The sequence below is a fragment of the Geotrypetes seraphini genome, chromosome 8 (genome assembly GCF_902459505.1).
Source record: "Geotrypetes seraphini chromosome 8, aGeoSer1.1, whole genome shotgun sequence".
Lineage (NCBI taxonomy): Eukaryota > Metazoa > Chordata > Amphibia > Gymnophiona > Dermophiidae > Geotrypetes > Geotrypetes seraphini.
Window position 1 is genome coordinate 156,932,793 of NC_047091.1, and position 14,854 is coordinate 156,947,646.

Consider the following 14,854-nt stretch of genomic DNA (forward strand, 5'->3'; position numbering starts at 1 on the left):
ATGCATGTCAGTAACAAAAATCATATGCACGAATACAGGATGTCTGGTGCTATACTCTGAGAGAGCCTCCAGGAAAGAGACTTGGGAGTACTTGTAGAGAAGTCAATGAAACCGTCCGCACAATGTGTGGCGGCAGCAAAAAGGGCAAACAGAATGCTAGAAATGTTTAAGGGGATTACGAACAGAACTGAAAAGGTTATCATGCCATTATACCAGGCCATGGAACGCCCCCACCTGGAATACTGCATACAGCACTGGTCACCATACAAGAAAAAAAGGACACAGTACTCTCAAAAGGGTCCAGAGACGAGCAACAAAAATGGTTAAGGGACGGGGGAGTTGCCATACAATAGAGAGACTAGAGAAACTGGGCCTCTTCTCCCTTGAAAAGAGGAGACAGAGGGGACATAATTGAAACATTCAAGATGTTGAAGGGAATTGACTTAGTAAGAGAAAGAGAAATTGTTCACCCTCTCCAAGGTGAAGAGAACGAGAAGGCACTCGCTAAAGTTAGAAGGGAAAAGATTCTGTACAAACGTAAGGAAGTTCTTCTTCACCCAGAGAGTGGTAGAAATCTGGAATGCTCTTCTGGAGGCTGTTATAGGGGAAAGCACCCTTCAGGGATTCAAGAAAAGGTTGGCTAAGTTCCTATTGGAACAGAACAGAACATACACAGGCAAAGTTAGACTTAAATAGGGCACTGGTCTTTGACCTAAGGGCCGCCGCGTGAGCAGACTGCTGGGCACGATGGACCACTGGTCTGACCAAGCAGCGGCAAATCTTATGTTCTTAAGAAACCCAAAGAGCAGCAACATTCCAGAGCCGAGATGGTGATGCCATAATGCCTTATTCACTCAAAAACAAGCCCCACACGGACAAACGATACACACACCCAGCAACACTACAAGATGAAGCTGAACTGAGGCCTTTTTCTCCACTTCTTTTCTTTTTCCCTTTCTCTTTGGGGAGTGTGAATGTTGTGGGTTGTAAGTAAGGACTTGTAGTGTTGCTGGGTGTGTGTATCGTTTGTCCGTGTGGGGCTTGTTTTTGAGTGAATAAGGGATATATTCGGGCCCTAATCCTTGAGTATTATTTCTGATGCCATAATGCCCCATTCCACCAATACATGAGCCAGCCTCATCAGTGATGTCACAATGGCTTGATTTTCCTATACTTGGCTCACATAAAAATGTAAGAATTGCCAAACTGGGACAGTCATAGCAAGTGTGATTCTCTCTGCTACAAATTATAAGATATCTTACTTGACTCCCCCCCCCCAAAGAAAAGTTAAAATTTCCTTTTTTGCTTAATTTTATATTATTAGCACTTAGGTCAAAATTCTATAATGGCACCTACCATTTAAATGATTTTCAAGGTGCCAAACAGTGCCTAAAAGATTCGTGCCTCTGTAGGTGCTCTACGGTGCCAAAGCCACTGTAGACGTGAATGACACCGGGAAGTGGTGTTAAGTGCCTTAAAGCGCTTATGTAGTTGGGATTGTCAAAGGCAGGCGCTGGAAATGTAGGCCTCAAAAACCCAGACCTACATTTCTGGTGCCTACCTTTGCTGGAGGCGCAATTCTCTAAAATGGCACCATCGTATGACTGACACGCGAACAGTGGCCGCTTTTAAAGCGACTGCTGACAACACGCTGTTTAGAGAATCTAGTCCTTAACAGTATGAAGGAAAATTATTAAATCGATCGTTATGCCATGCAGGTCTGCCACCATGAAAAGAATCGCTGCCTATGTTTTTTCTTTGCATGTTGTGGCAAGAGCCCAAGCAAGAGATCATGGTTCAGGAATAAGGATGTAATTATTCAACCAAACTCCAGTTTGTTTCAACTTCAGCAATAGTTGAGATTCTGCTTTAAAAAAAAAGTCCATTTTGGGAAGAACAGAGACACAATCTTTAGAAAACCGATTGTGGATCAACCTACGGTACAGTCAAACATTACTGCAAAGTTTACAAAATCAATGGATCCCAACCAGTTTCCACAGATTTGTTGCAGATTTTCAATATGACAGATGGTTTTCTTACAAAGCAGCACCCTGAATTAGATCATGAACCTCTTTTGTGAAAGTCCCACATAGGGATGTGAGAAAAAAATGTTTAAAAAGTTGTAAAAAAGGGAGTGGCCTAAGGAAGATGGCTGCGGGAGTCTGGAGCTAGACGCCACGGATGTTCCCTGACTGCTGTTTCTTTTTCTAAAGTGGAGAAATGGTGAAACGAAAATCCAAGATTCGGATTTTCCCTGACGAATCCTTACCAGCAGCAACGGGACCGATGGACGCCTTCCTTCAGCGAGGGACGCCAACACAGCCGGAGGCTTTCTCGGCTGGGAGAGACACGCTGGCTGAAGCGTCGCAGCTCTCCCTCGAGGCAACATCTCTGACCCCGGAAGAGCGGAGTCCTCCAAGTCGCCCGGGGGCGTTTGTCCGATTGACTGAAGATCAAAGTCCTCCAAGTCCTCCGAGTTGCTCGGGGGCGTTTGGCCAGTCGATGGTGGAGGAAATGCACCAGGGTGTTTGCTCTCCAGGCATGCTGAGTTCGGAAGTCGGCTCAGTAGGAGGAGGAGGAGTGAAGCCACTATTATCTGTGCATTCGGAGGAGCTGGGACAGAAACTTCCTCAGGATTTCCTGACATTAACTTCATCACCTGCTGAAGTTCCAGGTACTTTTTCACCAGAGGTTCTGGGTGCTGAACTGACACCAATGCAGAGGCCCAAGGTTTTCAATATGAAAACAATTTGGGAAGCAATATCTAGTTTGCAAATCTCTTTGGGAACTCAATGCAGCAACTTACTACACGTTATACCTCTGTTGTGTCTGAAAATTTGGAAATGAAAAATAGGATATCCAGCATTGAAAATAAAGTGGATGGATATGAAACTAGATTAAAAACAGTGGAGTCCCAGGCTTCGGTCTGGGTAAAAGACAGTGGAAACCTTAATTTTAAGGTGGAAATGTTGGAAAATATGACTAGAAGAAGTAATCTTCGGATTATTAACTTCCCAAAATTACCACTTATTTCAGCGCAGGATACATTTAAAAAATATTTGAAAGAAGTTTTGAAAGTTTCCGAAACCTCCTATCCGCCTCTCACTAAAATTTATTATTTACCAACTAGAGCAGTGTTTTTCAACCGCTGTTCCGCGGCACACTAGTATGCCGCGAGATGTTGCCTGGTGTGCCGTACGGTCAGGGCCGCCATCAGGGCAGTACCACCAGTCTAGGGAGAGGGGCGGTCCGCCCCACGTGGACAGGAGAGAGCTGGACGGGGGACCCGCAGAGTTCAATACATCTCGAGCCGCGAGGCTCGTCTTCTGTTCCTGCCTGCCCTGCAGCTAACATATAGCCGATCGCAAGCGTTCCCCGATGTCAGCGCTGACGTCGGAGGGAGGGCTTAAGCAAAGCCTGTCCTCCGACGTCAGCGCTGACGTCGGAGAATACTTCCGTTCGGCTATTTGTGCGCGGCAGGGCAGGCAGGAAGCAGAAGACAAGCCTCGCGGCTTGAGCTTCGTTTTGCTGAGAAAGTTGCAAAGATGGGCTGGGAGGCAAACACGGAACACAAAAGGGGGGAGGGAGTGCGTTTTGGACACAAGGCATGAATTTGGGAGAGAGGGAGGGAAAGAGATGCTGTGGTGGGGGAGGGAATGCGTTTTTGGACACAGAAGGCATGGACTTGGGAGAGAGGAAGGGAGGGAAAGAGATGCTGAGGTGGGGGAGGGAATGCGTTTTTGGACACAGAAGAAATGGACTTGGGAGAGAGGAAGGGAGGGAAAGAGATGCTGAGGTGGGAGAGGGAATGCGTTTTTGGACACAGAAGAAATGGACTTGGGAGAGAGGAAGGGAGGGAATGAGTGTTTGGACACAGAAGGCATGGACTTTGGAGAGAGGAAGGGAGGGAAAGAGATGGTTGTGTACACGGGGAATAGAAGAAAGGAGAATTTTTGGTCATAGGGAGGGAGTGAGGTACAGATAGTGGCATACCAGGGTGGGGGGGGGTGGTCTGCCCCACCCCGGGTTTACGTCCCAAGGGGGTGCACAGCTGGCCACCCTCCAGTGTTGTCCCTAGGCCGGCAAACTGCGGCTCTTTAGCCACTTGAGTACCACCACCGCCAACGGTGTTGTTGGCGGTGGCAGCATTATAAAATACTTTCTTTGTGTTTATTTGATTCCTATTCAAGAGAATTACTTTATATATAGTCAATATAGGCACAGAGTTAAATTTTTTAACATTTTCTAATGGTGGTGTGCCTCGTGATTTTTTTCATGAAACAAGTGTGCCTTTGCCCAAAAAAGGTTGAAAAACACTGAACTAGAGCATCTGTTCAAAAACCAAACCAGCAGAATTTGTCTGCTGATAGTTTGGATTTGACAAATTTCCTGGAGAGGTCAGGTGAAGAGATACCGGCAACTGCTACGCTATTTGTACAATTTGCTATAGATGCTGACAGGGAATGGATGCTTAAATTGTTTTTCAAGTTTAAAGATGTTCCATTTATGACTAAAATAGTGAGAATGTATCCAGACGTGTCACGAATGACCCAAAAGAGAAGAAAACAATTTCTTATTTTGAGACCAAGGGTTCTGCAGTTAGGTGCGACGTTTGTACTCAGATTCCCCTGTAAATGTGTAATGACCTATCAAGGGAACAGATTTATTTTCTTTGAACCTCAGCAGCTGACAAAATTTATTTCTGCTAAAGAGCAAACTTAAATTCTTGAGAGAAGTTCAGTCTCAACCTGCTCAAGTATAAGGTTTTTGGTTATGTTCTCTCCCGCTACCATTTTCATTTTTCTTTGTACTATTTGATTAAGATTTCAGCAATTTTAAAGCTTTCTCCCCCATGGATTGAGGTCTAACGATACAACCAGTAAAAATTTATTTTGTGTTTAATATTATGCCGTATGAGAAAAGGAAAAATTTTGCCTTGATTCCTTTATTTCAATTGTAAATGTTTATTATTACCTATTGTCTCATTTTAATCTTTGAACTGACTTGTATTATTTTCTTGTTTTGACTAATATTATGTCAATACTATAAAATGAAAATAAAGATTTAAAAAAAAAGTTGTAAAAAAAATGTCTGTGACCCTGTTCTAAATGTTTATATTCTTTCTGGAGAGCATGAGATTTTTTTTAAAAGAAATCAGGCAAATAAAAACTGATCTGAGTGGGAGAAATATTTTGAAAAATATAAGACCCAGATCATTTATATTAAAAATGCACAAAAAGCATAATGGGATCTGAATAAACAAGAACTGTTAATCACAAAAAGCATAACATAATAAGCGTTGCTATACCGAGATAGACCAATGGTCTTTCAAGCCCGGTATTCCGCTTCCAACAGTGGCCAATCTAGGTCTTACATGCCTGGCATAATCTCAAGAGAAAAACAGATGTTGAGAAGACAGAGGAAAGCCTCCACTTGCCATGGACTGTTGCTACTATTTGGGATTCCAGAATCTTGCTACTCAGATTCTGCATGGAATCCCGATACTCTTTGGGGTTGCAGAATCTTGCTACTACAATGGAACCTTGGTTTACGAGCATAATTCGCTCCAGAAGCATGCTCGTAAACCAAAATACTCGTATATCAAAGTGAGTTTCCTCATAGGAAATAATGGAAACTCGCTTTGATACGTTCCCATCCCCCCAACCGAGGCCAGCGGTGCTGCTGCCCTCCCCCCCCCACACACACACACACACTTGCAAAGACCTAGGCCCTTTCCCTCCTCCCATGAGCAGATCCCGACACATTGCTGCTCCCTCAGACGGGCTCTATATTGCCCCATTCACTCCCCATGGATAAATCCACGAACACATTACTACTACTCCTACTCCCCCAGGAAGTCTCAGTGGCGCCTCCATTCTCTCCTCCCCAGGCAATTGGATACGTTGCTGCTCAACTGCAGGAGTGTGAACCGGACCCTCTGAAGCTCTGATCGCTCCGAAGCGAACAAAAAAGGGTACAGCTGACAGCGCCGCACCTAACCCAGTGGGATCCGCCCACAGCGTCCTACCGTTTTCCCATTGACCACTCTACCCTTTCAATCCGAGCAGCCCTCTTCTGTTTACCGCCTCACCATTGGTTGGGATTGAAGGGGTGGTGTCTCACCCGCTCACTAAAGCCTGACCCCCCTGGCTTCCTGGCCCTTGTGAAGGCCGGTAAGAGAAAACGATTGGTCTGTTTGGATGCCAATTATAATGGGAGGGGCCAATGGTTGGTGGAGGGGGCGGGAGTGCTCAAGGCCGGCAGAAGCAGGGAAGATCTTCTAGCAGCACCTGCCAGACAGGGGGGGTAAGTTTAAGTTGTTCGGGTGGGGGGGTGCGATGACGGTTATTGGGGGGGGGGTGCTCACAAATCGAGTCAACACTCGGTTTGCAAGACGTTTTGCAAGAATGTTTTGCTCGTCTTGCAAAACACTCGCAAACCGGGTTACTTGCAAACCGAGGTATGGGTTTCTGCCAGGTACTTGTGACCTGGATTGGCCACTGTGGAAACAGGATACTGGGATAGATGGACCATTGGTCTGACCCAGTATGACTATTCTTATGTTGTTAAGATCTGAATTCAACTTGCTAGAAGCCATCCATGGACAGAACCTTGATTGGGAGGGATTAGATTGCTAAATGACACTGGGGGAAGTATATTAGGCTTCTCATACTTAGCAGATAGCCGAGGAATTCTGCGCTGGATCCTTGCTATTACTGAAGGAATCCCAGTTGGATTATTTTCCTATGCTTTTGGAGGTAACATTGGTAGGGTTCCTACTTACTCAACCTGCTTTTTCTTCTGTTCGTTCCAAAGTCACACAATGAAAAATCGTCAGGTGCTCAGCTTACCCCTGGAGGCTGCATTTCAGCTTTTTTAGGCTCCTGGTCTGTTTCTGTATGGAACTGCTGCATGCAGTCTGAAGGGTGTTCACTTCTTCAAGCTTTTGCCTATATATTTTCTGTGTGTCCTGGAAGAAATGACCCCCAAATACAGTTAGAAAAAAAGCAAACAAACAGTCTTAAAAAATAACTGCCAAGAAATCATCTCAGTGTACAAGAGAAAACTATATACCACCTAGGTGGGAATAAAGACGCATACAAAGGAATCTGACAAGCTGTGTGATAATTGCACTTTGCAGGAAATACTAGAATAAATTGTTCCTCATCCCCGGGAAAACTCTTTTTCCTGTCCCCGGAACTTCTTTTTCCTGTCCCTGCCCCATTCCTGCAAACTGCATCCTCAACTACACAAGTCTCAAACATTTTAAAATCATAAGCGTTCGAGGTTTGCGCAGTTAAGGTAGAGCTTACAGGAATGGGGCAGGTGCAGTGACAAAACTCACGGGGACGGGACAGGGAAATTGAGTTCCCACGGGGATGGGGACAAATTTGTCCCCGTGTCATTCTAGAACTCATGAGAACCTAAACAGCCTTTAGATATATACAGTTTTGTTTGTTATTTTTTTTAATATTCAATAAAGCAACCTCACAAGAAATGTTTGCAACAACAAATATGCAGACTTTTTACAAAATTGTAAGACTCCCCTGCAACTCAACATTTAAATATGAAAAAGTTAAAACCCAGCATTAACACAATACAAAAGATAATGGCACACAAGTTACAATGTAGGATATAGGTTGGGATTTTTGAGCCTGGATCACCATCCAGGGATCAGAAATCTCTCTGGGACCTGGACAAAGTCCTCCTGTCAGGGAAAGATGTTTTGAATTTGAAGTCAATGCAGAAAAACCCCTCTGAAAGAAAAATATACATATATTTCAGAGTGTAAAAGGTTCTAGGTTCCGGAGACCTAGGGTGAATGTTAAGATTTTATTTCACTTGCCTACTCTGGGCATAGAGCTACCATTTTCCAACACAGAGTACAATAAATATAACTTTTATTTGTTTCAGCAAAATCAATGTATACAGTTAAGAGGATCCCTTACATAGAATTAGTTGCAGGAAACATGATGTAATCTGTTCAGATGTAAAGACCATGCTTAGTAGATTAGAGAAAAAAACACTCATAGTAACTTAGTAGATGACGGCAGATAAAGACCCAAATGGTCCATCTAGTCTACCTAACCTGATTCAATCTTAAAATTTATTGGGTTTGTTTTTTTTTCTCTCTTCTTCTCCTTAGCTATTTCTGGGCAAGAATCCAAAGCTCTGCCCGGTACTGTTCTTAGGTTTGAACTACTGAAGCTCACTCCAGTCCATCTACACCCTCACAGCCATTGAGCCATACTCATTAACTAAAACATATGATGCAAGGTACAAATTCAAAACAAATATCAAAGCTATCTGCTTGATGATTAAGGAGGAGAGTGTGGCGTAGTGGTTAGAGCTACAGCCTCGGCACCCTGAAGTTTTGGGTTCAAACCCTTTGCTGCTCCTTGAGACCCTGGGCAAGTCACTTAATCCTCCGCTGCCCCAGGTACCTTAGATCAGGGATCTCAAAGTCCCTCCTTGAGGCCCGCAATCCAGTCGGGTTTTCAGGATTTCCCCAATGAATATGCATTGAAAGCAGTGCGTGCACATAGATCTCGTGCATATTCATTGGGGAAATCCTGAAAACCCGACTGGATTGCGGCCCTCAAGGAGGGACTTTGAGACCCCTGCCTTAGATAGACTGAGTCTGCTGGGACAGAAAGGGAAAAATGCTCAAGTGCCTGATTTGTAACCCATTCTGAGCTCCTTTGGGAGGACAGGCTAAAAAAAACCAACAAAAAAAACCCTAACTGAATAAATAAATACTTACAAGGTCAAAGGTAAGACTGGATTAACATTATATTTGTGGACCCTCAATTTTTATATCTCCCCCTCCACCCAATCACCGCTCCTAAAGTAGTTTGGGAGAAAACTGCAGGGACTGGTTCTGTGTGTGTTAGTGGCGGCAGCATCAACAAGTCACAAGTGTAAGTGGGACTAAGTAAATTACACGTTCACAAGCGCCAAATCTCCAGCAGAACCCAGAAGAGGCCACCATGCACCCTGTGAGTGCGCCCCAATATCTCTTTCACCGACTTATAGCCTGCTGCTAATAGAACAGACATTCTAGCTTCCCTAATTCAACAGGTCTCCTAGAGATTCCGACTGCCTGCCTGCAGGATCACTGGCTAGTCAACGATTTCCCTTAAAGTCACTGCTTAGCAACTCTGTCCATATCGGTCAGAAGGTTACCATGCTTAGAAGAAGCAGGCCCATCTTGTAGTTAGCCTGTGCCTTGATCCTGTTGTGGCCAGAAGAACCTACGTGAGCATAGGCTTGGGTAGCACCCTGGACTGTTCCATTTTTGGGAATGAGCCTAATGGGGTTTAGACCAAAAAAACTGCAGGGAATGGTGAACTGAAGAACTTCATGATTGAGGTAAGTGGGATGGTTATATAAAAGGAAAAAAAAAAAGAAAGCAGAAAACCCCCACAAAGCTGAAAATAAATCATTTACGATAGGAAAAAAAAGCCTCAGAAAATCAGATTGAAATGTAAATACTGTAATATTCATAGTGCTCTATCATTGGCATAAAATCCTTCCTTGAAAATTACTCAAAAATCTTCACATTACTGAAAAATTACATATCCTAAATATTCTCATGTTATCTGCTCATTTAACTACATATAAATATTTCATTACTGAATGAAAAACAAAATTACACATTCAAACAGTACAGTGGGAAAAAAATCTTCAGTTTTCCATTTGAGATGCAAATTCAAAACTCAAATGCATTCACTCCGATATTCCAATGCAAACTACAACTGCAGATAAATTTCCATTTCAAGCTATATCCAAAAATGACTAATACTTAAATCTTCTATTTCAGGGAAAGCTGGAGCACTAAACTTGGCTGTTTTCCAGTTCACTAACTCAAGTCAACAATGGAATAAGAGGGTCAGGATGACTTTTTTTTGCCATTTACAATCAGTGTGATTTTTCTTTATATTCGTGGTGGGCGTCTTCCCATGGCATGAACGTGATGTCATATTATAGTATTTTTCATATATGTTTCTAATGCATTTTCATTTGGATTTGCAGTTTGGTTATAAATCCACTTAATTTTAAATTTAAAAAAAAAAATTCCTCCGGCATTATCAAGAGACTAAAAATGAAAATTGCTACTGCTAGGAGACTTTCTTATTAGATGAATCAACTTAAAAAAAATCACAATTTAAAGAATGGATAAAGGTTAAATGTCCCCCAAGATCCTCAGCCAGCAGGACACAAGTCAAATTGTGAATGAAATCAGAAAAGAGTAAGGAGTATAAAATGTATATTATCCAACTGGGAACAAATGACCTGGCTAGAAATAGCTTTTTTTTTTCTAGCCAATGCAAAGAGATTTCCAAATTTTGGGAGAGACTTAAATCCATGGAGGATCATTTTCAAAGCACTTAGGGCCTGTTTTACAAAGCCGCGCTAGCAGCTGCTGCGCAGTAAAGGCCCCAAAGCCCATAGAGATTTAAAGGTTTAAAGCGCGGCTTGTAAAACAGGCCCTTAGACACACAAAGTACCACAGAATGGTACCTTAGTACCACTGTAGAACTTTGGGCTCCTTTTACTAAGGTGTGCTAACGTTTTTAGCGCGCGCTAAATGAAAAATACTAATGCTGGCTCTGGTCCAGGGCGACAAACACCTGGGCTGACGTCACCCAGCCCATAGGCTGGCAGTTCGCTCCCACCTTCCCTCCCTCTTACTCAAGTGTGCGCAGCTGCTTGGCGGCCTCAGGGCAGTGATGCAACTCCCCACAGATGTGACTTGGCAACTCCTCCCTACAAACCTCAAGGCCTTGCCCCCTCAAGGGAGTGGGCCTGTGAGGACATATAGGTACGCCAAGTTGCTGGAGCAGGCCTCCGATTGGTGGAACCGCTGGTCAGGTGCAATGCAAGGCATGCTGGTATTGGATGCTCAATATTCAATCCCAACATGCCTTCTAGAGAGGCTGAAGCAGTTAAAGTGCTTCATCGTCTACCACAATCTCCCTTTGCTGAACTGTTGGAGGTGCTCCTGCTTGATGTCTTCCAAGCCGAGGCGCTGCCCTGCCATCTGGGGCTGCTTTGCTACACCTGCCTGCATGGACTTTCTGAAGATTAAAACCTAGGCTCTACAAATTTTAGGTAAGGGGGCCTGGTCTCTTGGTCTGAGCCCCTGGGAGGGGGGGATAGTGGAAACTGCTGTTTGGGAGGGGGAGGGGATAGTGGAGGTTGGAAGCTTGCTGACTACTGGAGAGAGAAACGATGGAGAAAATATTCAGGGGCAAGGGCTGAATAGAGGGAAGGTGGCAAGAAAGAATGTTGCTAGAAAGTGAGAATTAACTTTTTGGGGGGGCAGTAAAGTAGAGAAGATGCTGTATCACATAGGGGGAAATTTTTACAGGTCAGAGGGGTGGATGCTGCTATGGCTAGTGGAGGTGGTGGGGGTGATATCAGAATGGGGACATTTCCTCATCTAGTTCTATCCACAGTGAGTACATGAGAGGTTGGCTTGCACGCGTTGCCCTCATTCTATGCAAACCTCCCATGTGTCTTCATGATGGATGTCCAGAAAACCAGAATGTCCTGAGGACTGGGTTGAGGAATGCATGGTTAAATTATTTGATTACATTTGACTTGGTTTCGGTTTTGAAACATTTGATTTTGTTGCTTGTATTATTTGGTTTGATTTGTTTCTTAACTACTCCTCGAGACACTGACCAATCCAATTTTCTGGCTATCCACAGGGAATACACACGAGAGGTTTGCACGCATTGCCTTTGTTCTATGCGGACCTCCCATGTGCCTTCGTGATGGATGTCCAATAAACCAGAATGCCAAGGTATGTCCTAGGGATTGGCTTGAGGAACACTTGGTTCAATTATTGGATTGCATTTGGCTTGGTTTCTGTTTTGAAATATTTGATTGCACTTCTTTTGAAACATTTGATTGTGCTTCTCGGCTTGGCTTCTTTTGAAACATTTGATTTTGTTTCTTGTACAGTTAACTGGGACTCACCCAACCAGCAAAAAAATTACCAGTGGAAACAAAATGTCCCCCGAAGCACCAGCGGTCCTAAGCCAAAAAACTCCCTTCCTCCCTCTTGTCCCGAAGAACTACAAGCTGCGAACCATACCTTCCTCCCGACCCAAAGCACAAGCACCGTCAGGGTCCCGAGCCACAAATCCCCACTCTCTCCTTTAGTCAAGCCCCCAAGCAGCTGAGACAAACCCCTTCCCTCCCACCCCGAAGCACCAGTGTGGCAGTGGACCTGAGCTGCAAAGCCCTCCTGCCTCCCCCAAGCCCCGAAGTGGCAGAAGCAGGCGGCAGTCCTGAGCCACGAACTCCTTTGCTCCCTCCCTCCCTCTCTCCTTACCCGAAGCGCAACGGTCAGCAGGAGGCACAGGCTGCTCCTGGCCAACCCCGGTACGGCTTTTCCTCTGATGCATCACTTCTGACGCATCCGAGGAAAGGCCCTGCTAGGGCTGACCACGAGCAACCTGTTTTGAGGCTGCCTCCTGCTGACCGGCTGCACTTGGGTAAGGGAGAGAGGTAGGGAGCAAGAGGGTTCACTCAGGACACTGCCTGCTTCTGCCATTTGGGGGCTTCAGGGAGGGAGTAGGGCTTTGCAGTTCAGGACCGTTGCCACACTGGTGCTTCGGGGCGGGGGAATAGACTGTGTTAGATAAGGTTTCAAACAGATTTTTAATTAACCAGAAAAAAAAAAAACAAAAAAAAACAAACAACACTCCAGCTATCCGGTATCCACCAATCCCCAAGGGTGCTGGATAGATGAGATTCTACTGTACAGTATTTGGTTTCCTCTCCTATTCCTTGAGACAGTGAGCAAATCCAGTTTTCTGGATATCCACAGTGTATCTTCCATACCACAGGTTGAGCCCTGGAACGTAAATGGAAAAAAATCGAAATCCCCTTCAGACAGACAACATCAAGTTCTATAACACAGTACTACAAAAAGCAAGGAAGAATTTCTATGGAGATAAAATCACCAGATCAAAAAAAACAAAATAGTACACTGTTCCAACATCTGGCGCAACCTAACCTCAAAAAACGACTCCACCTTTCCCCTTTTCCCCCCCATCCGCAAACGACCTAGCTAAATTTTTCAACGAAAAAATTACTACCTTGCGGAGTTCTTTCCCCCCAGCAGTCTCTTACAATTTTCTGTCTCCCAACGACTCCAACCCTATCCCTGCTGATAGATCCTGGACTGCCTTTGAACTCGTATCTGAATCCCAGACCTCTAAACTGTCTCAAACTGAAATCCTGCAATTGCATCCTGGAACCTTTCCCTTCCTACCTTTACGAAAACATTCCCGCGCAGGCCATCTCCTCCCTTACCAGGCTTATAAATTCTGCTTTACTATCGGGTCTGTTCTCCACAGAAATGGGACACATTGCCTTGTCCCCTCTTCTGAAAAAAGTTGATCTCGACCCTTCCTTACCATCTAACTACCGCCCCATAGCAAATATCCCTCTCCTAACTAAACTGCTAGAGGCCATAGTCGCCACCCAGCTCTCTTCTTACCTAGAGAGATTCTCCATCCTCCATCCCTACCAATATGGCTTCAGACCCAGCTTCAGCACCGAATCCCCTTCTAAGGTGCAACAACTACATTCTTGTAACAAATTCGCTGTCCTATTACAATTCGATCTCTCTGCAGCTTTCGATGTTGTCCATCACGACATACTACTTTATCAACTTTCCGAGATAGGAATTGACTCCACCGTCCTAAAGTGGTTCTCAAACTTCCTACGCTCTCGCTCCTACACTGTCAACACAAATGGCACCATGTCCGTTCCTTGGACCCCTATCCCTTATTCTCTTTAACATCTATATGTCCTCCCTGAAACTCCTCCAATTATCCCCCCTTGAAACAATCTACACATATGCTGATGACATCCTTGTCCTCCTTGAGACAGACCAGAACCTCACCAACCTCCACAAGAACATTACATCTTGAGTAATGAGGCTCCATTCCTGGTCCTTCTCGGTACAGATGAAATTGAATGAATCAAAACCACAATTACTCTGGCTCGGCCCAAAATTAGAACACCTGCCCACCCTCTTCGCACTACCCTCAGGCACTGCACTGCAGCTTGAGTTCTCAAGCAAGGTCCTTGGCATCATTATCGATTCTTCTCTCTCCTTCAATGACCACCTCAACTCCTTGGCTAAATCATGCTTTTTCAGCCTCCACATGCTGAGGAAAGTAAGATCCTATTTTCGCCAACAACATTTCGCCGTCCTTGTCCAATCCATCATCCTCTCCAAACTAGACTACTGCAATGCCATCTACTTAAGCCTATAAAAAAAAGTCTTCAAAGACTCCAGCTAATCCAGAATACTGCAGCCAAGTTGATCTTTGCAAAATGCAAGTCTGACCATGTCTCCCCACTCCTAGCCAAACTTCACTGGCTCCCATTGATTTCCAGAATCCATTTTAAATGCTCCTGCCTGGCTTTTAAGATCATTCATGGCATCCTTAATCCCACTATCTTATAACTCCTCAAGTCCTGACTCTACCAGACCCGCCCAAAGGTATAAACTATCCTTCCCCTCTCTACACGGTATTTGCTATGCAGGCAAACTGGGAAAATCCCTTCTCTTCAGAATCACAGGTCTTTGGAATGACCTTACTACCCCACTGCGGAACCTGGGCTCCCTCCAATTATTCCGCAAGCAACTGAAAACCTGGCTTTTCACTAAAATGTAATTCTATCCCCCTTACTCTTCTCTTCTATATATAAGTTCATGTAAACCCTTTTTTTTTTTCCTTATCTTCCTATATTTTAAGTTCTTGTAAACAGTGCCGAGCTCCAAATCCGTGGAGATGATGCGGTATATAAACTTAAGGTTTAG

At 44.5% G+C, this 14,854-nt stretch overlaps 1 protein-coding gene across 1 annotated transcript in view; it reads right to left on the reverse strand.

The window, feature by feature from the left end:
* Positions 1-14,854, reverse strand: part of TMEM120B (transmembrane protein 120B) — a 77,683-nt gene that overhangs the window by 47,713 nt on the left and 15,116 nt on the right. The window contains exon 2 of the mRNA XM_033957328.1: positions 6,852-6,970. Within this exon, the coding sequence (XP_033813219.1) occupies positions 6,852-6,970 (119 nt within the window). The remainder of the gene's footprint in view (positions 1-6,851; positions 6,971-14,854) is intronic.